The sequence below is a fragment of the Myxocyprinus asiaticus genome, chromosome 38 (genome assembly GCF_019703515.2).
Source record: "Myxocyprinus asiaticus isolate MX2 ecotype Aquarium Trade chromosome 38, UBuf_Myxa_2, whole genome shotgun sequence".
NCBI classification, from domain to species: domain Eukaryota; kingdom Metazoa; phylum Chordata; class Actinopteri; order Cypriniformes; family Catostomidae; genus Myxocyprinus; species Myxocyprinus asiaticus.
In genome coordinates this window covers 22,413,668-22,440,098 of record NC_059381.1, presented here as the reverse complement: position 1 = coordinate 22,440,098, position 26,431 = coordinate 22,413,668, and the positions used below count along the sequence as shown (strand labels likewise).

Genomic DNA, 26,431 nt, shown 5'->3' with positions numbered 1-26,431 from the left:
TACGCAAACAAATATACTGTATATTTCAATACAAGAAGACAGTATACTTCATACATACAAAAAAATATTCAATAGTCTCTTAAAGGCTTTTTTATAGAAAAGTGTCTTTACGAAGCTTTGGATGTGCAAGATTATTCAGTAAGGTATGGATCACTTGAGATTACTCAAACTCTACTTTGATGTAAAATAAGTCATACAATAAAAGAACACCTAATGAATGACAACTTCATCTGAGAAAACGAACATAATGAATCACTAATATCAAGTGCCATTTAAACTTAATACAAAACTTGGATATTATTGCATTGCAGACAAAACACAAAAAAACACACACAAAAAAAAAAGTTCATAGATATCATCCTCAAATCACTTATGATCCATCCTGAAGTCTTTTTGTCTTGGACCTCTAAAGGCCAAACACATCATCAAATATCCTAACAACTACAGAGAGTTTCTTTTTTTGGTGAGGATTTCTAGATCTCTCACTTTGGATCTAGTATCTCATCTACATTAAGCATTTCCACCTCAAGTAGAACAATTGGCCCTCTGTTTGGAATTAAGGCCAACCAGGTTCAGGAATCTTGAAACTTCCATGGTTTAGCCCAAGGTAACTAGGAGGATGGTTTGTTGTAGCCAAACAGCCCAACTGGGATGTACTTCACATGTGTGGGCCACTGAGATGCAAGCTGGAAGAATTTGACATCATTCCACTCCATTCCATCTACAGACACTGAAACATGACAAAGTCCATCTCATTAGTGAAGGTGTGTTTGGGTATCTGTGCAATATTTCACAAGGTAGAACAAAAGTTCCTGCTTTTTGTCATAGCACAAGATACTAGCTTGGCCATAACCACTATTGATATAGAGGGGGACATGTTTCCCCCAATGTTTAGATTAGTTGTCGATCAATATGGGCTCGTCGATAAATGATTCCTAAAGCTGAAGTGTGTGTTATGTTAGCTTGACAAAGTTAACATACTGTTATTCTACAGACATGGTTATGGGCTTTTCCCAAATCCCTGAACCACGACCAAAATTAATCAACTGTAACTCTTCCTAGAGCTTTCAAGCTATATCCACCAAACTTAGCACAAAAAGTCAGAACAGTCTGATGGTCTCTGCCCTATGTTTTCTAACTAATCAGAATAGACCTTTTTCACAGACTGCAATGACACGTTTCCGCCTTATTTAGCAGCGTAAATCTAGCAAACTTTTTTATATGATTATTTAAATATTGAGTGTAAATGTATAACATTATGCTTTGTGCTATATTACCCTGGAATTAGTTTTAAAAACTGAATTACCACAGCTGTGAGGGGGTTTCAATTACAGCTGCTGAGAGAGTGGCAGTAAATTTGTCATCTTCTCTCATCTGACTGTCTTAATCCACCGCTATCTATTTTTTTTTCTTCTTCTTCTGGAAAGTCATTCAAATGTAATAGTGGATTTTTCCTTTTGCTCTTGGAGCAAATGGGTAAGTGAAAATAATATTTGCTGTGGGCTCCCATTCACCGCTGTTGAAGTTTACCCTGCAAACGTTTACTTCCGCGTTCCAAAACACGGAGTGTGAAAAAGGTCTATTACGGTTTTCGCACAGTGGATGACATAAGATGGAATGTTCAACTGAGCCTACGGAATGCTCATTAATTCAAACTCCAATTGTCAAAATGTTTTAATTCAAACAAACACATGCTATCTATCTATCTCACAATTTATCTGACTATAGCCATGTTCACAAAGTGAGTGTTTGGGATTAACAACCATATTGACTAACAGGGATGAGTCTCGAAATGACCTGTTACAGTAGCTGCTTGAAAACTGTCCGTATGAACGAATAACTGAAGTCAAGCCCGTATTCTAACACCTGTATTCATAGTGAGTAACTAACGTAAATATCAAAGATGCCGATGACCATAACACCGGCGTGTCTTATCACAACTGATGGCATGTATTAAACAAACAAGTCTAATCTAGGTGCAAGTTCATCCATCAAATCTTGTATAACCCACAGCAGCTTTGAACACTTTTTAACCGTATGCAGAGTGCAGCATGAGTCACACTGTTTGCACCCTGATCATAAAATTGATGCGAGCAGCTCCTGCTCATCTTCGGATGAAACACAGCTCATATCTCCATCTCCATGAGTTAACAGGCACGTGTACAGTGGAGTGTGGCTCTCACATTATATGACTTGACTGATAACAAGTTTTCCAGTACAGTTCCATTCACACAGCACTTGTTTGCCAAAAAATGTGGTTGTGAGTCCTGAAAATTTACAGGTGTCAGTTCAGTTAAAGAATGTGGTTGTCACACTTGTAAATAACCGACCTGTGTGTGAAAGTAACTGTATTAAAATGAATATTCCGCATTCAATACAAGTTAAGCTCAATCGACAGCATTTGTGGCATAATATTGATTACCACATAAATTAATTTCAACCTAAAAAAAAAAAAAAAACTAAATCTGGGTTCCAGTGAGGCACTTAAAATGGAAGTAAATTGGGCCAATCCATAAACATTAAAATACTCACTGTTTTACAAGTATAGTCACAAAACAAACAATATGTATGTTTGCATGATTTTAGTGTGATAAAATCGCTTGCTAACCTTTTCTGTGTGAAGTTATAGCCCATTTTAAAACTTTGTTGCCATTACCAAATGTAATGTCAACAAACCCTAGAATGACTAAAAACGATGATTTAAACAACTTTACAGCTCAAATAATACATGGGTTTTAACAGAAGAATTAAATGTGTGCTTTTATAAAATTATAAGCTTCACATTTCTGCTTTTAAACCCTCCAAAAATGTGCCCCATTCTCTTCCATTGTAAGTGCCTCACTATAAACTTGAATTTTGCTTTTTTTTTTTTTTTTTTTTAAGAAAAGGAGAGATGCTTCAAAATAATTTTTTGTGGTAATCAACATTATGCCACAAATGCTGCCGATTGAGCTTAACATGTATTGAACCTTGAATATACCTTTAATATGCAGACACAATTGTAAGTAAGCTATTTGTAGTTGTATCAAAATACTGCTCTGTTTGTTTGAGCATCCCAATTAACCAAACATGGCAACATTGGCTCAACCAATGGTGTGAGTTTGGGGCAAGACTGTTTGTTTGCTGGACCAATGGTAGGAGGGAGTGTTCGGGAAACCTGTTTGAAAATAGTGATTATTTTTGGAATTGCATTTGGCAACACTAGTGGCACAGAATTTACACACTCCAACTTTATACAGTTATATTTCTTGAATACTAGCAATCTTTTATTGATTTATAACAGTAAAATTAGGCTATCAGGCCCAACTATCAATAAAACCAATGGGTGTCTCACAAAGGCTGGATCTGTTGATTGGTACTGTACCTCTGAGGCTAGTTTGTTGATTCTTGGCTGAGCAGATAAGTCTGGTGATGCCTTCAATGATCTGGCTTTTTGACTCAGTGTCTCTCTCTTTAGGCTTTTTACCAAGGAAGATGGTTGGGACTGGAGACATATAGAGAGAGCAAACAGAGTTAGGTTTGGTTAGTAGTAGTAAACATAGCATTGCTGAGGGAGCTAGAAAACAGCTCAGCTAATTAAAAAAATAAAGAGCGCAGAGTCAACAAGAGAGAGTAGAAATGTCAAATTAAATTGCAGTGATGGAAAGCATAGCACAGTCAACAAAACATTGATCACACCCATCTTCAGCAAAAAAAAAAAAATATATAAAAACAAAAGAAAAAGACAAATCTGATAATAAGTGAAGCCCTGAAGAAGCACATGTCCTGAAGTTGCATTTGCAAGCCATTAACTATACAACATTATGCACCTCAATTTTGTTCCAGGGTAACCATTGAACCTTTTCAATGGTGGAAATACCACTTATTTCTTGATGTAATTTTCACCTTTCGGTAAGTACATACAGCAGGTTCAATATGTTTGAAAATGACCAACACACTCCCTGTATTATTTCATCATATGGTTGTAAATTTACCCATTTAAAAGGTTCCAGTAAGTAGAAAATGTGCACCCAAATGGGTGACTTTTCTCCATGAGATTTTCTGTAAATCTAGTAAACCATCTCACCTTTTTTGTTCTTCTCCTTGGTTACTACAGTCATTGACATGGTGTTGGAGCCAGACTGGAGCTCACTAGATGCAAAGCTGGGCAGCCGGCTGACCTGCAGGGATCGAAATGCACACTTCAAAGTGTTCTTATTGCCCATGTCTCTCCGCTCTCCATCTTTACGCTTCTCAATCCCTGTAGACACCCAGTAATCCACCTGCAGCCCAATGGCATCCACGCCGTGAGACATGCTGGGGCTTCTACATAATGGAGACATTGTTATTTTAACATGGTCTAATCCATTGCTTTGCTTTAGTTATTTTTTTTTTGGGGGGGGGGGTTGCTTTTTCAATAAATCTTGATTAAAGCGATTATACAGCTATGTGCCACAGCAATCTGAGAAAGAGCAGAGGTAGGGCTATTCTGACTATATTGATATATGAACAATATATATTATCATTACATATACCCCAGAGCAGCCAATCCACTGCTTAGTGATGGTGATGGGGGCGGCGTGGCAGAATCTTTCATCATGCCAGTGGGTGATCCATATGCAGGGGGAGACGTTGAGGGAACCGCCAAGTTGAAAGCCATGCCCTCCTCACAATTGCCACCTTCAGTGGGTTGAAAACCTTTTAAAGGAATTGTTCATCCAAAAATAATAATTCTCTCATCATTTACTCGCCTTTATGCTGTCTCAAACTCATATGACTTCCTTACACTTGACACATTTGCATGCATCAAGCGTGAGAAAGTGTAATCGGGCTTGTCTCATGATCACGCCTAGGAGACAGCAGATGTCAAGACTTATAGAGAATATGGAGTTACATTTTGGTCTGTTTCTCACCCAAAACTGATCGTATAATTTCAGAAGACATGGATTAAACCACTTGAGTCATATGGATTACCTTTTTGCTGCCTTTATGTCCTTTTTGGAGCTTGAACTTTTTGGACCTCATTGACTTGCATTGTATGGATAATATATAAACACATAATATATTCTTAAAAATATCTTCATTTGTGTTCCATAGAAGAAAAAAAAAAGTCATACAGGTTTAAGATAGCATTCAAGGGATAGTTCACCCAGAAATGAAAATTCTCTCATTATTTACTCAACCTCATGTCATCCAAGATGTGTATGACTTTCTTTCTTCTGCTGAACACCATTGAAGATTTTTATAAGAATATCTCAGCTCTGTTGGTCCATACAATGCTAGTGAATGGTGGCCAGAACATTGAAACTCCAAAAAGGAGATAAAATCAGCATAAGTAATCCATGCGATCCAATTGGTTTTGGGTGAGAACGGACCAAAATTAACACATTTTTCACTGTACATCTTGCAACTGCGGTCTCTAGGCATGATTATGATTTCAAGCTCGATTACACTTCCTAGTGCTTGACGCATGCGCAGATGCATGGCGCTATAGGAAGTGTAATCAAGGTTAAAATCATGATCGCTAAGGAGACTGTTGTCGAGATGTACAGTGAAAAAGGAGTTATATTTTGGTCTGTTCTCACCCAAAACAAAATCAATCACTTCAGAAGACCACTGGAGTCGTATGGATTACTTTTATGCTGACTTTGTCCTTTTTGGAGCTTGAACGTTTTTGGACCTCATTGACTTGCATTGTATGGATATAAACACCTCATATGTCCTTGAAAATATCTTCATTTGTGTTACGCAGAAAAAAGAGAGTCATACAAGTTTGAGATGGCATTAAAGGGATAGTTCACTCTAAAATGTGCAGAGCTCTAGATGGTGCTATAGGAAGTGTAATCGAGCTTGAAATCATGATCGCCAAGGAGACTGCTGACAAGAAGTAAAGTGAAAAAGGATATTTTATATTTTGGTCTGTTCTCACCCAAAACAAAATCAATCACTTCAGAAGACATTGATTTAACCACAGGAGTCATATAGCTTATGTTTATGCTGACTTTATCTGCTTTTAGGAACTGATCACCATTGATCCTGATCACCATTCACTTACACTGTATGGACCTAAAGAGTGGAGATATTCTTCAAAAAATGAAACACAAAAAAAGTGTTCAGCAGAAGAAAGAAAGTCATTCACATCTGGGGCATGAGAGTGAGTAAATGATGAGAGAATTTCATTTACGGGTGAACGATTTCCTTAAGTCATAACTGGTCTTAGCTGGTTTAAGATAGTCTCCCAGCCTGACCAGCTCCCAAGTGCCCAAAATTGTTCTAAAACCAGCAAACCTGACCAGGCAAGACCAGCAAAACAGCTTAGGTTTGTTATAGCTGTTTTTTCAGCAAGCTAACATAATACTACCGAATATTGTGTAGTTAGACACAAAGAAGCACATGTCAAACCTGGAGATCCTGGACTGGGCTCTATCAATCCCACCTTGACTACCTGTTACATGGAAAGTATGACTGTATTATTAAATATGTCTGAATACACTCTTGGGATATGATTCCACATACAGACAAATAACGTTTAAAATGTAACAATTAATAATTGTTGATTATTTTACAGTTATAATAAATGTACTCACACCCACAAAAGGAACAAAACTTTGGTAAGAATCATCCTCTTGCCTGTAAATGTAAAAAAACAAAAAACAAAAAAAGGCTGAACTTAACAGGTTAGAAATTAGCCAGGTAAATTAAATAGCAACTGTACTACTAGCCAAATCACTTTGTATGTCCCACTCACGTCTTATGTTTGCAGGTCAGCATGGCCTCAGCGATAGGGAGCTGATGAGTGACTGTAGATCCATTGATGTATTGTAGAATTCGTCCCCCCACATCCACATAGTCAGCAGAGGATGAGGCTAAAGAAAGAGATTAAAAAAAAAAAAAAAAAAAAAAAAAAAAACACACACATCCAAATGGACAAATGCCAAAGCAACTTATTGAAAGCAACTGTCCAAAAACAGTTAAATGATGCATATTCACAAGTTAAAACATGAATAAAAGCAAATAATGTAAATGCAATGTCAAGTACGTACCAGTCTGATGAGGCTCAGACCGGCTAAATAACTCTCTCCATGAGCTGTCCAGGAAGGAAGAACTGTAGTGGTTGTCCAGTGAACCCAGGTGTTTGGCCACAGGGTGAGAGCCTGAACAGAGACCCAGGCACCGCATGGAGCTCACATTATTTTATATTAATCAAATACTGGAGCTCTGAGCTGGTCAAGGGTAACCCTGAGTTTAGAGGTTATCGGAACATACCTAAAGGCACCACAAGAAACTTCATGTGGCTGAGCCAGTCAGACATCTTGTTGGCCAGCTGAAAGACATAGAATCTCAAGATGGCTCCCAAGTAGCTCTGACCTCCAACTGCCACCACCTTTACCGGTTTGGGCATGACAGAGTTACAGTTACAGCTGTGGCCAGGAGGAGAGAGGACAATGAAAAGATCTCAATGCAGTCACAAGAACTGGTAGAATTGCAGTAAGCCAGTGGTTCTTAACTGGTAAGTAGCACGTCTGTTCTGAACTCTGTTATAGCTTTGTAATTGGTGGAATCACATGAACATGTTGTTCCAGACTGTTATATGAACTTAAAATTTAGAGCAACAAGTGATTCATATTAACATCAATCGATTTGACAGCCTGCCAACACAACACAGCATGTCAATTCACATGTGTGAATTCTCATAGCTTCTTCAACAGTTACACTCACAATTTCTGTATGCGTGTGAGTAGGGCAGAAAGGACGGCCTGGATTTCTGATCCAGAGCAGGTGCAAACCACCGGTAGATTCTGGGCCTGCAGCAGCTCAGTCACATACTGCACACACACACACAAAAAAAAAAAAAAAAGTAAATCGAAACACTAATTTCTCCGTAGCCTGAGCCTCAGGATGGATAAACATGTCAATATGTCAGACTGTCATAATGACAAAAACTTAAGACTGATGTTCAGTTTTAACAATAAGACATCATTTCAGCATAATAGAGAATGGCTATATCCCTGCTTAAACTCACATAAGCTGATTTGCTAGTCTTAACTGGTTTTAAACTGGTCTAGCTGATCTCCCAGCCAGGCAAAGCTGGTTTTTAGCTGGTCTAGCCAGTTTCCCCTGACTGGCCAAGGTGGTCTTCAGTTGTTTTAGCTGGTCGGTCAGTTGATCTCCAAGTCTTAACAGTTGACAAGTGCCCAAAACCACTATAAACCAGCAAACCAGACCAGGCTGAGAGACCAGCTAAGAAATAGCAAACCAGCTTAGGCTGGTTAAAGCAGTTTCTTTCCAACAGATTCTGTATAGGATGGTAAGACAAACAGACACACAGGAAGTTCAATGGTTCGGTCCTGACCTGTCCTTGCCATTCGCTGCCGTTCACCAGGATGAGGCTATCGGGAAGGGTGATGTCTGACAGCAGGATCTGGTTCAGCTGGTCATAAACTACCTTCCTTGGCATCTAGTCAAAAAAACAGTAATAATGCAAAACATTCAGCCTTCATGCTTTTAGGCATTTAACTTTTAAAGGGGTAGTGTTTTATTTCACACCACTAGCGGCACAAAACAAAATGCCAAAAATAACGAAAATATCCAAATAGGTTTCCCAAACAATCATACAACCCCTTCCTCTCCCATCTTCCTTTGTACAAACAGGTAGTCCCACCCCAAACTCCCCAATGCTTTGTACATTCTCACACACACACACACACACACACACACACACACACACACACACACACCTGCAAACCTACTTATTCATGCAATTATCTAATCAGCCAATAGTGTGGCAGCAGTGTAATGTATAAAATCATGCAGATATGGGTCAGGAGCTTCAGTTAATGTCAGAATCAGAATGGGGAAAAAATGTGATCCATGGCATGATTGTTGGTATCAGATAGGCTGGTTTGAATATTTCTGTAACTGCTGATCTCCTGTGATTTTCACACACTACAGTCTCTAGAGTGTAAAGAGAATGGTGCGAAAAACCCAAAAAACAAAAACAAAAACAAAAAACAAAAAAAAACTGAGCGGCTGTTCTGTGGATGAAAATGCCGTGTTGATGAGAGAGGTCAACGGAGAATGGCCAGACTGGTTCAAGCTGACAGAAAGGCTACGGTAACTCAGATAACCACTCTGTACAATTGTAGAATAGCATCTCAGAATGCACAACATGTCGAACATTGAGGTGGATGGGCTACAACAGCAGAAGACCACGTTGGATTCACTTCTGTCAGCCAAGAACAGAAAACTTAGGCTGCAGTGGGCCTACCATTTGTGTACCTCAGCAGAAATCCAGATTTGTCAGACCAGGCAATGTTTTTTCAATTGTCTACTGTCCAGTTTTGGTGAGCCTGTGCCCACTGCAGCCTCAGTTTCCTGTTCTAAGCTGACAGTAGTGGTACCCGGAGGGGTCTTCTGCTGCTGTAGCCCATCTGCCTCAATGTTCGACGTGTTGTGTGTTCAGAAATGCTTTTCTGCATAGCACTGTTGTAACGTATGTTTATTTGGGTTACTGTCACCTTCCTGTCAGCTTGGACCAGCCAGGCCATTCTCCTCTGACCTCTGTCATTAACAAGCCATTTTTGTCCACAGAACTGCTGCTCACTGGATGTTTTTCACACAATTCTCTATACACTCTATACGCTATTGTTCGTGAAAATTCCTAGAGATCAGCAGTTACAGAAATACTCAAACCAGCCCATCTGGCACAAACAATCATGCCACGGTTTAAATCAGTGAGACCACATTTTTCCCCATTCTGATGGTTGATGTGAACATTAACTGAAGCTCCAGACCCATATCTGCATGACTTTATACATTACACTGCTGCCACACGATTGGCTCATTAGATAATCGCATGAATAAGTAGATGTATAGGTGTACCTAATAAAGAGGCCGGTGAGTGTGTGTATATATTTATATGTATATATTACACACAAATATACAGAGTGTGTGTATATATGTATATATTACACACACATATACAGAGTGTGTGTATGTACACACACACACACACACACACACACACAGTATAATTTAATATTTACATTAGGGCTGTCAGTCGATTCAAATTTTTAATCGCGATTTTTTTGTAGTTAATTGTGTTTAATTGCAGATTTTGAAAATGATGAAATTTGACACCATATATACTTAATTTCCTGACAAAATGCATCTATTTCCATCTTAGGAAAGAAAACAAAATATGTAACAATATAATGCTTTATTATATTTTCCAAATAAAGCCTTCCACAGTATATAGCTAGGAATGCACTAAAATAGCATCAATTCACCCAAATTTAAACTTTTCCCAAAGTCTAATTGGGAGGTTGAATTTTTGAAAGAATTAGTCCCCATAGGTTGAGTATTCATTCATATTTTCATCCATTTCATATTTCTATATTCTCTCTCTCTCTCTCTCTCATATATATATATATATATATATATATATATATATATATATCATAATTTAAAATCTTCATCCCATAGCATTTGTTTATGCATTTGCAACTGCTGTGTAAATGCATTCATGCCAGCTCTGTGAGAATACATCTAACTGCCCATTAAGATGTAGCTTCTGTGCCACCTTTACTGTGTTAAGATGGCTTTAGTTCCCATAGGTTTAGTATTCATTGCAATGTGCATTCAATCTCATCTTCTGGTAGACTGTGGCTATCCGCTTTCCTACAGCAATCATGAAGCTGCGCTCATGATTCGCTTCAGGGCGGCAATGCCAGCGTCAAGCGTCGCTTTGAACTCCATGGAAAAAGCGGTGTGATAGTCAAGACTTGACATGCTTCTGTGGTGATACTCAATCACAAGTCCCATCTGGGCTTGTTTTGAACATCAAATAATAGTGTTAAAAGGTCCTTTTTCCATCATTTTAACACTGACAGGAAAGCGCTGTTGTGGTATGTCCGTCACTGTAATGACTCCGGGTAAACACATCACAAAAGGTTCCGCCCTCCCAACAAGTGTTTATGCTGGTTTATGCCGTACTAACAGTAAATGCGTTAAACACGATTGAGAAAATTTTACGCGTTAAATTTCTTAAATTAAATCTCATGCGATTAACGCATTAATTCTGACAGCACTAATTTACATAAATGTAGTATATACATAACTGTATGTTTAATTATACATATTTGTTTATTACAAACACTGCAGGGCCATTAATGTCAACTGCAAAAATGTTAAAAGGTTATTTAAATGGTGAAAAAAAATGGTGACTAGTCAGCACCTAAAATATACAGTATACTTTGTATTTATACTTTTTTTTTTTTTATATATATTTAAATATAAATCAGTTTTAACTAGGGTTTAAATTGCAATGGTAGGAACATTCCTTATTACGGAATTTACGTACAGGTTGGTGACATGAATAATTGCATAATTATTTTCATGCATTATTTTTCATATAATTAGTCACACTAAATTAACACGTAAAATCGACAGCCCTAATTTAAACCTCCAATCTTGAATCTCAATTAAAAAAAAATCATGAATACTGTATGTAATTTCTCAACTAAATTAGCAAGTAATGTTTACATTCTTCAAGAGAAGAGCATCATATTTATATTTGTCTCTGTACATTAAAATGCAACAAAAATAATTTTATCTAGTGCTGTCAGTCGATTAAAACTTTTAATTGTGATTAATTGCATAATTTTTTATAGTTAATCACAGTTTGGAAAGTGCTCGACTTTGACACTATATATAGTGTCATATATTCTTTTCCTGTCAAAATTCATTTATTTCCAATTTAGGAAAGAAAACAAAACAATAAGTAATAATATAATGCTTTATTAACATTTTACAAACAAAGCTCTCCATAGTATTCAAGTAACATTAAACCTTTAATTTTTAAAGTCTAATTAGGGGCTTGACTAATTGAAAAAACTAGTTTCCCCAAAGGTTGCATATTCATTGCAATGGGCATTAAATCTCTTAAACTCATCCTCCACAATATTAATCTGCCAGTAGACTGTGGCTATCCACTTTCCTACAGCAATCATGAAGCCGCATTCATGATTCCCTTTAGGGTGTCGATGCCAGTGTCAAGCGGTGCTTTGAACTCCACATGAAAAGCCCTTGCTGAGAAAAAGTTGATAATAAAGACTTGATGTGCTTCTGTGGTAATAAAAATTTGATTTCTATCACAAGTCCCATCTGGGCTCGTTTTGTACATTAAATAGCATTAAGAGGTCCTTTCCCCATCACTTTATCACTGAAACGGAGGGTGCTTTCACACTGCCACTTTTGGTGCGCACCCAGGTCCAAATGACATCAAAGTTCGGTTGGTTTGGAGGATGTGAACGATGTTTTCTGAACGATGAACGCAATAGTACCTAATCGATGAAGTGAACCGCTTGTGATGACGTATAATTTACGTCTTTGCAGGCTCCTGATTGCAATTATTATGGTATAAAGCATTCTCATATCTGCTTGTCTCCAAACATATCCCCTCCAGCTCACATTCTTTACATCTCTTGCAATGCATCCACGTGCTCACGGCAGAAAAACAGCAACATTCTTCACATCATTGCACATTCAACGCAACCCGGGAGACAATACAAGTGTCAAAATAGCTGCTGCTTGTAATATGATGCGAACAGAGGCCGGAGGGGGGAGGAAACAAACTCGGGTTCGGTTCAAGCAATCAAACCAAGTATGAAAACAACCCGAATTACTGCTGTGTGTGTCAGTGTAATGACTCTGGGCGGACCATCACAAAGGTTCCGCTTTTCCAACAAGTGTTTACGCTGGTTTAAAAATTACGCATTAAACTTTTTAATTAATCGTGTGCATTAACGCGTTAATTTTGACAGCTCTAATTTTACCATAAAAAAAAAGAAAGAAAAAAAAAAGAAACACTTCACCTTTAAGGGCTCGTATTATGGAGGACCTAGAAACAGTTATTTCTGTCTCACTAACAGCACAGTTTTTTTCACAAACATTTGAAACAGAGCAGCGGAGGTGAGGTGCAAAAATATATTTTTGTGAAATTTATCAAATATTTAATGAACTGCAGTATTAAAACAACACTTCATCGTAATAGCTCGAGTACGTTTTCACACCTCTGCACAAAATGAGCCAGGTGTTGAATCATGCCAGACCCTGAATTACATAAACAGAATTATCGCCCACTCTCTCTCTCTCCCTCACTCACTCACTCAATTTCGCCCTCTCTTCTGGCAGCACACCCACCCGAATCCTCACTATTGCTAATCCTCATGCACAGCCAAAATGAATCACCATATTCTGCTTTGCCCTCTCACACAAATATGCCATTTCCCGAGCAGAAAGCCCTTGGGTCTTTATCGATTCTGTTATGCTTCAGACAGAGCAACTTTAGAGTGAGGCAAGTGCTCTTGGCTAAGTGGTTGCTGTGTGTGTGTGTGTGTGTGTAAGTGCAGAGGCTGTTACCTGAGGGGTAAGGCTGAACTCAGGTGATTTCTCACTGTCTGAGCTGTTTGTGCACTCGCTGAGCGGTTTGGACAGCTGTCTCTCTTTCATTGGGGTCCCTCGCATCATTTTGGGGGTGTGACCGCCATCCAGCCTGGGGAGAATTTCAGAGCTGCATTTATTTATTGCCATATCCTCCCCATTTTATCTCAGCATGTGTAGAAGATACTACAAGCTCAAGGAACAATCATATTTAAGATCAAAAATTCAACTGGCCATTGGAATAGCTCCAATTCAGACACTGAATAATTTAACACTGAACACACACCTTGACAAAACTCTTCCCACACTTTTTGACCAATGAATTTCCATGACTTTTATATCACTTTTACAGACGTTTGTGATTTCTGGAATTTTGATTCAAACGGATTTGCTAATGAATCAACAGACCGAATTTTGTTCTGACTGAATCACTAATGAATCATTCAGACCGATTTGTGAACCATTTTGACCAATTAACTGAAAAGAACCAATTGAAAAGAAGGATTCGCTCACAAATAGGACATCGCTGTGGCTTGTAAGCAAGTTCTACTCTGCACAAGCTCTAACCAAGAGCAATATTTAAGTGATGAAATATATCAGAATACAGCGTAACTAGAAAAATTTATAAACTCTATAGAAATTTCCATAACTTTTAAGATTTTGTTCATTTCCATCACAATTCCAGGCCTGAAAAACAGTTTTCATGAACCCTATCAGTTAAAGACAAGAAAGTGTGTACACAGTTTGTGCATTAAATACAGGTTTTGTGTGTGACACTAACCTGGGAGATGGCATGTTGGTGTTACTGCTCCTCTGTGGGGTCCGGGGCCTCTCCACCACAGATACAGTGATGCTAGGGGTGCCGTCTCCCATCACCTCCACTTCATTTTGTTTCTACGACATCAACAACAATAAATACTAGCTCACTGAGAACAGAGGGATATTGCTACAGACAAAAGGGTCAGGTGGGGACTAAAAGAGAAAAAAAACAGGACAAGGTGGCATAAGTCTCACCAGTGAGTCCAACTCTGAGAAAACATCATCCAGATGTGCACTGGGGGAACGCTGGATTTTAACAGATACAGGCTGTTCGCTCTTCTTCAGAAGCATAAATGGAGGGGAGAAAAATGACAAGATATGAGAAATAATGTCATGTATTATACAAAAATGTATTCTGGTCTTCTACTTTGATTGGATAAGTGGCATTCCGAGAGTGCTGATATTTAGTAGTGGTCGACCGATATGGGTTTTTTTAATGGCTGATTTTGGTCTTTCTCCATTCAAGTAGATAGGAGCTGCACTTTCAAGACAGGAAATGGTCTTCCGAGAGCATTCCAAACATGGCCGACAGTGGACTGACTTGCTAGAAAGAATTTGGTCGCACTCACGCGCTTGTGCAGATCCAGCATGAGCCTCAATCTCCTGACAGTTTAAACGGCCTGGATCGCCTGCTTGAATTGTCGTCATGATTTGTGAATAAGAGGAACTTTTGACCCTGAAGTTTTGATTCTGGCTGATAGAATACATGCTTCAGAGGAAGATATTAGATGAGCGCTCGACGGGAAGAAAACACTGGATTTTCACGAGGCTCATGAATTACATCTGTTTAAATGAGATATCTGCATATTTGCAGGCGGTATATAATAGAAGTTTTATTTATATTTGCCTTTTATCATTAGAAAAGTGACAGGGAACTGTTGAGGAGAAACTGTTAGAATAGGTGCTTTAGAGGAAGATAAATGAGCGCTCCTCCACAGGATGCTGAAGTTGTGAGGTTGGTTTATAACATCTGTTTAAACAAGGTATGTGCATATTTGCAGGCAGTATATGATATTAGTTTTATTGATATTTGCCTTTTTAGACAGTTAAGTTACAGGGAACTGTTGAGGAGAGAGAGGGAGAATGAAACAGGTGAGCACTTCAACATTGAGTTCAAACGCGGCTCTGATATGCGGACCGTTTAAATGAGACTGTGTTGCACACAGAGTTATTATTGTAGTAACACGATGCACGTAACAACAAAACGAACCGTGACTGGTCATTTATATGTCTCAGTCGCTTCACATGCATGCAGCCGATTCTCGGTGCCCTCAAGAAACAAATCGGCCAAAGGGAAAAATTTAGTGGCCGATGCGATTATTAAAAAAGTCTGAATATTGCCCGGCATTTACGATATATCGGTCGACTACAAATATTTAGTATCACTGATCCTACCTTGTCTTCTTTTGGAATTATTTTCACTAAAATAGACAAAATAACGGGTTATATTTGGTCTAAAAAGTAAATTACTTCAACGTCTTGTTTATATAACTATTGTATAAAAGCAATAAATCACACTCACTATAGATAGGGTCATCTTGTTTCATGTTTCACACTGTTCATATTTTACCCTGAGTTAATATTTAACCCTGGGTATTCATGTTCAAAGGTTTCACTCTGTACATTCGGAAACCCAAGGTTAATGTTCTTATTTGCATATTTTCGGTGTCAATAACAATGATTGGAGGAATATAGTTCGCAACAGCCATGTCAGTGGAGCTGGTTTTCTGCTTGTCTTTTGCCTTCTGAAACATACCACAAAAGCACATGCAAAATAAATACTGTCACTTCATCAAGCCAGTTATCGCATTTGCCATCACCATTTGAAATTTTACCGGTTTCCGTCAGAAGTGAACAGTGCGTGAACATTTCTGTGGCTGTACAAAGCACATGGATATTTAATGAGGTACACACGGAGGCATTATATGATCGGTTGTCTTTTGCTAAACAACTTTCTGAAACATTCTATCATATTGTTTCACACTGTATACCTTCGGCAAACACAGTTCTCACGCTGCTCCGTTGCCGGTTTCATAAACCTGGGTTAAATGCGGTGCTTGCCCAAGTGTCAAACATTGCTTGACCCAAGGTTAAAAGCAGGATTTAAAAAGACAATAACCCTTGGTTAAGCACAGTGTGAAAATACCTAATTGTGCTGTTGAACTGAATATCAGCACAGCTGTAATTACCTACGACACAAAGGTGCAGCTGAATCACGGCCATGCTGTAATTCGGTACAACAGCACTCCTTAATGTGATATTGCCAGAAACTAATAAAAAACACAAGTAATAAGGCAAAGAAGACTCAAAGCTCAATGGTGCCAGAGCTGATGTAATGTCTCTCTCTCTCTCTCTCTCTTAAAAGGCACTCACAGGGCTCAGTCTGTCTTTGCTGAGGCTGCACCTGCTATTCAAACTACCAAACTCCGTCTGAGAGTTGGACTGCGAGATGCCTTCAAAAAACGGCCTAAAAAACAAACACACACACACAAAGATCCAAGGTCAAAATAAGAAAATTGGGGGGGGGGGGGGGCAGGCAGTTTGCCCACTCAATATCTGACTAAACAATGCTCAGTTGGAACATCAATGAAGACACAAGATATTTTGTCAGTTCATTTGAAATCTGCTGCATTTATATGTTCTTTATGTACTATATAATGTACACCAGAAACCTTTATAACAATAGCACTACATCGATTGACTGCCTACACTAATGTATACACAGATATTTTAGTAATGCACAGCAAACACCAAATACATTTCCGAAAGTACCAGAAGCGTTGCATAAATAATGGCTAGGTAATGTTGTACCGAAGTTTGGGTTTGGGGGTGCTGAGAACACTGTCTGTTTCCTCCATCTCTGGGCCACTGTCACTCGGGTTATACATCTCAAGACTGTCATAGAGCTCATCCAGGTCCTCTTCCACATCCCGGATCTGCTCCTGGGACACATGATCCAAACCAAACCCCACCTACATACATTATATGTCCCATCAATCACACATCAGCATGGAAACTGTATTACTGATATAGACTACATGGTCAAAAGTATATTGACACTGAACACCACACTCGTACAGTATGTGCTTGTTAAACATTTCATTTCAAAATCATTGGCATTAATTAGAGATGCACCGATGTATCAGCTGCTGATATTTATCAGCCAATTACTGACCAAATTAAAACCATCAGCAAATCACTTTTAATCATGAAAATGCCTATGAAAAACCAATGTTTTTTATTATTATTATTAACATTACACTTTGTAAAAAAAACTCTGTGAATTCAAATGCACAATCCAGACATGATGATGAATGTAGAAGGGTTGGCATTCCTAAGAACATTTAGTTTATAATTCTAGTTCTCACATTAATGAGGAAAAACCGTTGTTACAGACATGACAATTGTGAAAACAGCACTTTCCTATACATGATGAGGTAAACCTTCCAAAACACTTTACAAACCAGCAAACTTTGACTTCTTAGACATTGGTATGGTATCCATTAAGGCTACACGATTGATTTAGTTAACATTGAAATTGCAATATGGTCTTGCACGATTACTAAACCTTAAAAGCTTAAAAATAGACTGCATTCAGCGAAGTGGCAAAATATCGGTACCATTATCAGCCAATAGTTTTCATATCGGTGCATCCCTAGCATTAATCCCTACTATACTACTGCTACTTTAACAACTTTTACTCTTATGGGAAGGCTTGCAAAGAGGCATTGTCATGCTGAAACAGAGAAGGGCCCTCCATAAACGTTTGCCACAATGTTGGAAGCACACAATTATCTAAAATGTCATTGCCATAGCATTAAGATTCATCTTCACTAGAATTATTGAAATAGCTAAACCTGTTAATTAGAAGGGGGTTTCCACATACTTGTGGCCATGTAGTGTATTTTGAAGGGGAACATGATAACATATGAACATGAACTGTTCTGAGTGACCAGTGAGTGGACAAGTATAGTCAAAGTTCACCCATCTTTCAAGACAGATGGGTGGAAAATGGAAAGAAAAGACCTTTAGTAAAAGAAAAAGGTAAATGTATAGTCATAAGGGTAATGGGTAAACAGAAAGACAGGATGCATAAAAAACACAAAGACTGGAATTACCTCATCAGACACTTTGAACCATTTCACCAATGCCAAAAGCTTCTGTTTGATGTTGGGTTGCTGGATTTAAAACACAAAGACCTTGTTAAACAGAAAACGGGGGAGTCAAGAGCAAACAGACTCAAATTAACAGCGTATCTGGAGGACCATGGCAGGGAACAAAAATAGCAGCGAGCAGAGAGTGAAAAAAAAAAAACCTGTCACAACAAGCAGAGCGCCCAGTGAGCTGGCACAGGGACTAGAGGCCTGTCGACTAGAAGGAATGCACAGGAAAACAAACCAGACTCGTGATAGCATCTGAGAGGAGGAAGTAAATAACCAATGTGCTCAGAAGCCTCATCCCTTGAGGTTCAAGATGATCTATTATTGCATCTGCTGCTTCGTATAAAACAGAACATCAGTGACCTGAGGGAGAAAAATGCAGTTGGTTAGCCTCTTGGCTCTTAACATAGCCGGAGTCACTTACATTAGCTCTGGTGATGGAGGCTGTGGAAGGGAGTTTACGACGAGGTTTCTTCTTCCTCAGCTCATCCTCGTCATCGTAAAGGTACTGCCCAAAAATAATAAACATCCTTTAAAACCACCTCAGTAACCATGATAATGATGCTCTACAATAGCATTATGCACTATCTCCTTTATGTCATTGGTACTTAAACCTGGAGCTCAAACCTTAGACCTGACACATTTCCATTCACTTCTTTTTTCTTTTTTGCAAGGTTAATCATCGATTTTTGCTGCCTCTTTATATTTATTTACATTTTTCTCTCAGGCCAGAGCAGTGCTTTGAAACTGGTTTTGCTTCAGCACCCATAATGGACATCAAGTGGCAACCCAACTCAGTTCAGAAAAAGTTTCATACAAAAGTAAATAAATAAGTCCTTAAAATAAAATGTTTTAATTGATATGCACACAATATACAAAATGATATAGGCTGAATGGGAAATCTGTCTTTTTTTTTTTTTTTTTTTTTTTTAAGTTTTCCTACTTTATAATTTGAATGTTTGCTTTCTAAATGTCTCCTGAATTTCGATTGTTTTATGCTCTCGACAGCCAGAGTTTGATTGGATGGACAGCCTTTGACTTAAACAGCAAAAGATATGGGAAGCATTTCTTCTTTATATGGCAAGTCTATTAATTTTGTGGTCCTAACTATATTTCTTAAATGGTTAGTTGTATTTTATTATTAGCATTTAACATTTTGAGTTTGCTCCCTGCTGTCCATGACCCTATCAGATCAGACCTGCGACCCTTTTTTTGGGCCAGGACCCACAAGTTGAGAACCACTTTACAACCAAAATATAAAGTTACAGTCTTTACTCATAATTTTATTATCTGATTATCTCATCTGAATATTTTCTCAACAAAACACGGTGTCTTTCATCAATTATCTGACTTCAACAGTTTCACTTTATTCAAAGCTGCTGCTGTGCATTGCTGTGTATCACAGGTCTTACCTGCCCCTGTAGGGGGTCATCACTGCCATCCTGCTCTGACGAATAGCTTTCTTCTTCCTCCTCAGAGTAATTGTCAATGTCTGGTGAACGATCTGAAAGGAAAAGAACAAGAACAGTGAGAAATATTTAACAAGAGTCTTACTAAAGGACCTGCAGATTGCCCTCAGAAAAAGTTATTTTGTAAATTCTCATTGGCTGGTTCAAACAGGGATATACAGTGGGGTTCTAAAGTCTGGAAACAATTGTGAAAATGCTTCTAAATTGCATTTTTCTAATTTAATACAATGTTTCATTACAGCATGGCCGTCACTTGGTTTTAAAAAGTGGTGGGGACAGTTTGGAATGGAGAGGGGTTGTTGGGTGATGTCACAAAGTGGCAAAACTCATGAATATTAAATGTGTAGATAATGTCAAATTATATATTTTTTAAAGTTCATTCTTGATGACCAATTCAAGCACTCCAGTAAATATTTCACATAATGAATTAAATTACATCAAAAATAAACTCCATCACTTGATTGCCACTTATTATAACCCACACGAACAAAATTGAAACACCTGCTCAAGAACTGGAGACTAACCAAGGCAAAAAGTCCCACTCATAAATTATGCCTATGATTATCAGCATAACAATTTAAGTGATAATTTAATAAGCTTAACATGAATTTCAATATGTTTTAGCATTTGGTATGTCTCCTTTTTGCTGTAATGACAGCATTCACTCAAGCTGGCATGGATTCCACAAGTTTGTCAGCAAAACCCCAGTTATCCCAGCATGATCTGATGTTCCAAAGAGCATCTTGTGTGCTTCAAAGGAAGCAAGGAAAACTGGCTTTTTGTTCAAAGTTCTACAGAGTTAATAAGGTCAATGTCACGAATGTGCTTATTTGGTTTGTGACCTAGTAAGTGTAAAATCTTATATATTTCTTATTCATTTTACACCAAAACTTTTATTTCCAGGTTTAAATTAGATTTTGATTCACAGATTTTCACACTTGTATTTTTAAGTGTCCCACTCTTGCCTGATAGTTTGGCCTTTGGTCCCTCCGGGTCGATGGGCTGACTGGAGAGAGAATCGACCCGGATCTCAGCAACAAGCACTGCTGTGTCCTTCACTGTTGTGTGCAAACCCAACACCTGAGCACCTTCTGTAGGGTGCTGCATCACCTGAGGAAAAACAGAGAAGCCATGAAGCAGATTGAAAGAACAGGAAGAAGAATGGGGATGAATATAAAAGTTTCATTAGTTCACTAAATTAGTTTAGATTTAGATAGGTTTGCTGCAAAATATACTCAATATATTTTATGGCCTACTTGAGTAAGATTTACACAAGTGCAGTAAAGTAGAAAAGCATTGAAATGTGGGCCAGCTGCTGTCTTTAGAGCCATCCTGGGTTTGTAGTGTTTTAGCGGCTTCTCACCTCAGCCATGTTTATCAGTCCTAGTGCAAGAGTCTTATAGCCCAGTATAGTGCGATTCTTGTACCGCTTGCGCCTCTGAAGCATGATCTGAAGCTTGTTGGCATCTCTCTTCAAAAAGTGTGGATACTGAAGTAAATATGGAACAGAAAAGGTAGTGCAGGTTGTATTTAATTCTTTAAAAAAACAGAAGGGCTGAAGCTTAAGAAGCTTCAAATAACAAGAAATATCAAAACAAAAACATCAATACTTAATATATTTAATCTGAAAATGTCCATTAAATACTAATCTCATCCAAAACACAAACATGCACACAAAGCTAACCTGCAAGGAGAAGGTGAGCTGAAGATCAGTCTCTGTAAGCCCAACTGAGGACAGCATGATTTCATTTGAACGCAAAATTCGCTTTGAGCCCTAAAGAGACGTTTACAATCATTAGTGGCATGATCTAATTAGATTAATCTAATAGATTAATCACAGTTTTTAACTTTTATAAAACAGATACTCTTTAATAAATGACATGCTTTAAATTTTGAGTTTCACCTGAAGTTTGACTGCAATGACCACCGATGTAAGGTCTCTGTCCAGCTCTTTCAAAATCACTAATTTTTTGAGAGTTAGACTGAGAAGTCTGCAAGAGAAAAAGAGGGTTGGGGAAAGGAAGGAGAGAGATTGGGGTTGTTCTAAGGACATGTTGCTATGGCAGCTGAATTAACAATATGTCCCCAGCACAGCTTATACTGTCTACGGTATAGAGTGGACATCTTGGCCTCAAATCCCAGATGTAATTTTGGCTGACATTTCATCTAAATTTCTAGACAACATTTGCAATCTTTTGTACTGTGACCAATGCCATGATGTGTTTTAATATGCTGTAGGTCAATCACAATTACAAATCTAATGGTGGCTTGTGGGCTTAAGATTCAAAAGACAAGCTAGCAAATAATACGTACATAAAATTAATTTGACTGGAGCTACAATATTCAGCTTTGGACCTACTGTACATTAACTGCTTCCACTCAGTCTTACCACTGGAATTAAAATAACAAGTAATTTATCTCCCCTCCAAATGAGACATGGCATCCTATCTCCACTTAGTAACAGACATGGGATTTGATGTCCCAAAAAATTTCTTGGAGTAGGTGTGCTGAGATGGTTTTTGGCCTAAAGTCAAGAACACTGCATTAGAGATATTAGATTAAAGTGATAAAACTGAAAGTGGCACAGCACCAAGCACATCCAGTTTCTGTGACAGGTTGTATTTTCACACAATGACAGTGGGATGTTTCCATCAATTTTAATATATACAATACACACGCATTTCCATACCGCTTTAAAGATTATGATAAATGTAACACATTTACACATGTAATACTGCTGTATACTGTAGTCAGAAATCGTGTTAACCAATTTTTTCCATCATTCCAATGATTTTTTCATCATTCCAATGATTTTTTCATCATTCCAATGGAATAATTCATGGTATATTGCTCAATTAATCAGGGGACCAGATCACATTACCAAAGTGTCTGTTGTCTTTTTTTGTTTTTTTTATATTGTGAGCAAATTTAAAAGACAAAGTTTAGAAAAAGAAAAAACACTAACACAACACTTGATAAGACAAAAAGAGCTCTTGCTGCGGAGTCACATTTTTTTTTTTTTTTTTAACAAGCATTACAATATTTTACTCAAAAAAGACATGGTAACTTTATGTTTGCTAAAATTGACTTTTCAAATTAAAATGCTTTTTGTGACCGAATAAATAATATTGTCATTTTCACCAAACCCACACTTTGTCATTCGTCCATGATTTTAGTTCTTTAAATCTTTATTCATTTCCATTGCCTATTTTTTGTCAAGTCCAGTTTGTTATAGTAGACCTAAACTCTATATCATGTTCTGGAAAATAAAAACAACAATAGATAAATACATAGCATATAGGAATCTAGTTTGTCAAAGTGACAGCTAATGATTATTTATAGTGCAATCTTAGACTGTAGTGTGTATTTCAAAAGTAGTTGAATACCACTCTTATAATCAAGTAAATTAACTGGTATTGGATACAATTAGACAGGTTTTACATTGATTAGATTCACTTGATGGTGTTCAATAACCAAAATTTGCATGTACTCCCATATTTGCACTTGGATACATGTAACACCCAAATTCAACATCCCAAGATGCTCAGACTAGAGGTCAACCGATACTGGATTTTGAACGTGGGACTATGAACAAGCCTGAAATACACTTACTTCTATAAGGACTCTTATTTTGAAGTGACGGAGACTTGGCTCCATTACAACGCTCTATATTTAAGTATTTACCAAATTAAGCTTTTTGTACACTATATATTCACTAGATTATACAGCATATTTCACAAGATGAGGATTATTATTATTCACAAGACATGAAGTTGGAGACATGATGTATGTGCTGACAGGGCACGCTTCCATAGTCACGCATTTGTTTTCATGCCCTCGCTTCAATTTAGAACACTTGATTATCTAATCAAAATAACCTTGATTTGAGGATAAAAATATGGATGAATACTGTCAGTAAGTGACTGTTTTTATTTTACTTCTAGAGGCCACTGTTGTATTGTAGAACCAAGTTGTTTTAACAGTAGAATCTTCCAGCGCTGGCCACAGAGGAACACGGAGGAATAATAAAAAAAGAAATAAAAAAAGAAAATGATCTGCATAGATTTATGCCGATGACAGATTGTTCCAAAAAGCAACTATCGGCACCGATTAATCTGTAAAACCAATATATCAGCCTATCTCCAGCTCAGAAATCCCATGATGTCAAGCTAGGCTAAATGAGCACAGATCAGGAAAGACACAAATACACACTAGCATCTTGAACCCAGTCCACTCTTCAAAGTGAGCCATAGTGAACTCATACGATTATGGGTCTAATTCACTTACAAGTCTGTCCCTCTGCATTAGTGTGAAACTCGAGAGCAAGGAGACTCCAGGCCAGAGACAGGTAATGAAATTGGGAGAGGAAGAGAAAACCAGACAAACATCTCACCTTCCACCGCTTATGCAAGTCACTGGAAGATAAGCAGTATGCACTTAGACTGTAGATTTTTATATTCAGTAATAATTATCCTGGTTAATTTGGATTGAATCTACACAGTGACTTTGTCTCTAGTAAAAATTACGCATTAATGTACTTTGTCATCAAGAATTCCTTCAAACAGTATCCTAAACCTTGAAAGTTTTTCTTTTTAAGTTCTAGGAGCATTATGGAGCCAGTGTCATAGACAGAGACAAGATTAAAAATGTCTTCATCATGAAGTAATGCTCTTAAAATGATCCTCCTTAGTGTCTGTCACTCCAATTCTGCTTCACTTCTCTTCCGGCCCCTTCTTACAGTCAGCCTCTTTGACTCTTCATGGCCATTTTCTCTTCCACTCCCTGCATTAAGCATCCCAAAGCCCCTCCTCTACATTTTCATATCACAATCCCTTTATAGAGGCTGAAAGTGGAGAGCAGTAAACAAACAGCATTATTACTGGAGCACACAAAACATGAGGAGACGCTGTAATAAAATTATCATTAAGAAATGATTTTAGCTCTGCAAAATCCTGTTTGTTTTGGAGGTTTACCTACTTTCATTAGTAGCTTACTATTTTTTACCAGAGTGAGGTTAAAAGAGGAAGAACATGATGCAAAGAGAGCAGAAGTCAGTTATCAAATCAGTGAACGTTTCAGCTGTCTCTAACCTGAGAAATTGTTCTTTGATATAACACTGTAAAAAAGTTGTCAGGTAACCTGACAAAAGGTGCTTCATGCAGCCACATCTAAACTAACTGGTTTCATTCAAGTAAAAAAAAAAAAAAAAAAAAAAAAAAACAATTAATATGACTGAAATCAACCTGATTATATTAGGCTACAACAAAAAGAGTAGCATTCAACTGTATATTACCACCTTTTGCAGTGTAGAAATGTCAAACTTAAACTGAATTAAATAAAAACTGTTTAAAGGAACAATACAATTTAAATTATTGTTATTGAATTAAAAAAAAGAAAGGAAGAGTAAAACTATATTGTTTCATCTTTCTTTAGTTTAATGCAGAGTGTTTATGTGATCTCCTGCAACGCAGCGTGACCTGGATTAACTATTTGCTGTGTTACAATGTAGCTCTTTTGGCAACTCCACACAGCGAGTGTCTACTACACATTAATGAAAGAAGCGCTCGCAGGCGCACGCACGCACGCACATACCTGGGCACGCAGCTCGGGGATGAACTGTCAATCTCCCATGTCGCGAACAGGTTCATCTGAAAGGGGCGACTCGAAGAAATCGTGACCGACCTGAGGTGATGCAGGTGGGGAGATGGCGCTCCCGGTCGCTGCTGAAGCACTCCTCGTTCCGACATGCTGAAGTCTCCAGACCTGTGTTGCCAATCTTGGTCAGTTTATACGCTCGCTCGCGAGTGTGGTCTGAGTAAATAATGACACGTTCATGGCACGAGCCCGTTTACGTTCCCGCCTCCGCTCAACCCTTCATTTATTCCAGTCGTGGAGTTTTTTCAACACTCGACTGTCTGGGTTCAGCAATACCGGCTTGTGATCAGCTGAGCGTTTTTAAAGTAGCAGGAAGCGGAAATCTCTTTAAAAATCATATAGAAAAGTAACGCCTCTCGCTGAAAACATCCGGCCACGGCAATACGCCGTGAATTTTATCACCTCGTGCGCGTTTGTTAACATGCGCTGCAGCGCGAAACGGATGTCTTTGACCGTTGCGCCGCGTCTCGCTGTTTTTCTCAGCGTCTCGCGCTGAAGCGCCGCGTTTTTTGACGCTTTGTCAGGTTAAAAATGATCTTGAAATCTTAAAAACGCTGCTCGAGACACCTGCACCTGTTATATTTGTTGTGCGGCATTTAGCTTTTTTAACGCAAGAACGCGGTCGGTCTGAACGGCCCCATCACTGCAAGCGCGCGACGCGTTTGCTTGCAGGCTACAGCTTCATTGATTATAATTGGAGCGTTCTATTTCCTCACACGCTAGTAATATAGATGGGATGTAAAAAGCAGGGAAAACTGACAGGGGGTGTGTTCCCTTTTCAGATTCTGGGTACGAGCATCAGAGTTGACTGACACCTGTCACAATTTGTCAACATCAGTGTGTGAAAGCTTTGATAAGAGATGTCCGTGGAATCACTTTTTTAGTTATTTAAAGGGATAGTAAGTT

At 38.2% G+C, this 26,431-nt stretch overlaps 1 protein-coding gene across 2 annotated transcripts; it reads right to left on the bottom strand.

Moving 5' to 3' along the window:
* Nucleotides 1-26,136, bottom strand: pacs1a (phosphofurin acidic cluster sorting protein 1a). 2 transcript variants are annotated; one of them, XM_051677916.1, is made up of 24 exons: nt 25,463-26,136; nt 21,774-21,861; nt 21,555-21,644; nt 21,234-21,359; nt 20,836-20,980; nt 19,814-19,905; nt 18,826-18,909; nt 18,360-18,419; nt 17,053-17,213; nt 16,615-16,708; nt 14,437-14,520; nt 14,204-14,316; nt 13,402-13,534; nt 8,333-8,437; nt 7,699-7,805; nt 7,246-7,400; nt 7,023-7,133; nt 6,728-6,845; nt 6,567-6,609; nt 6,382-6,424; nt 4,515-4,677; nt 4,067-4,305; nt 3,365-3,484; nt 1-730 (listed from the first exon to the last, which is right to left on the bottom strand). In XM_051677916.1, the coding sequence occupies exons 1-24, from the start codon at nt 25,615-25,617 to the stop codon at nt 612-614; spliced, it is 2,748 nt and encodes a 915-aa protein (XP_051533876.1). In that variant the 5' UTR covers nt 25,618-26,136; the 3' UTR covers nt 1-611. The 2 variants fall into 2 exon arrangements, with proteins under 2 accessions (XP_051533876.1, XP_051533877.1); XM_051677917.1 differs by having other exon boundaries at nt 4,515-4,659; nt 25,463-26,103.
* Nucleotides 26,137-26,431: the final 295 nt, after the last annotated feature.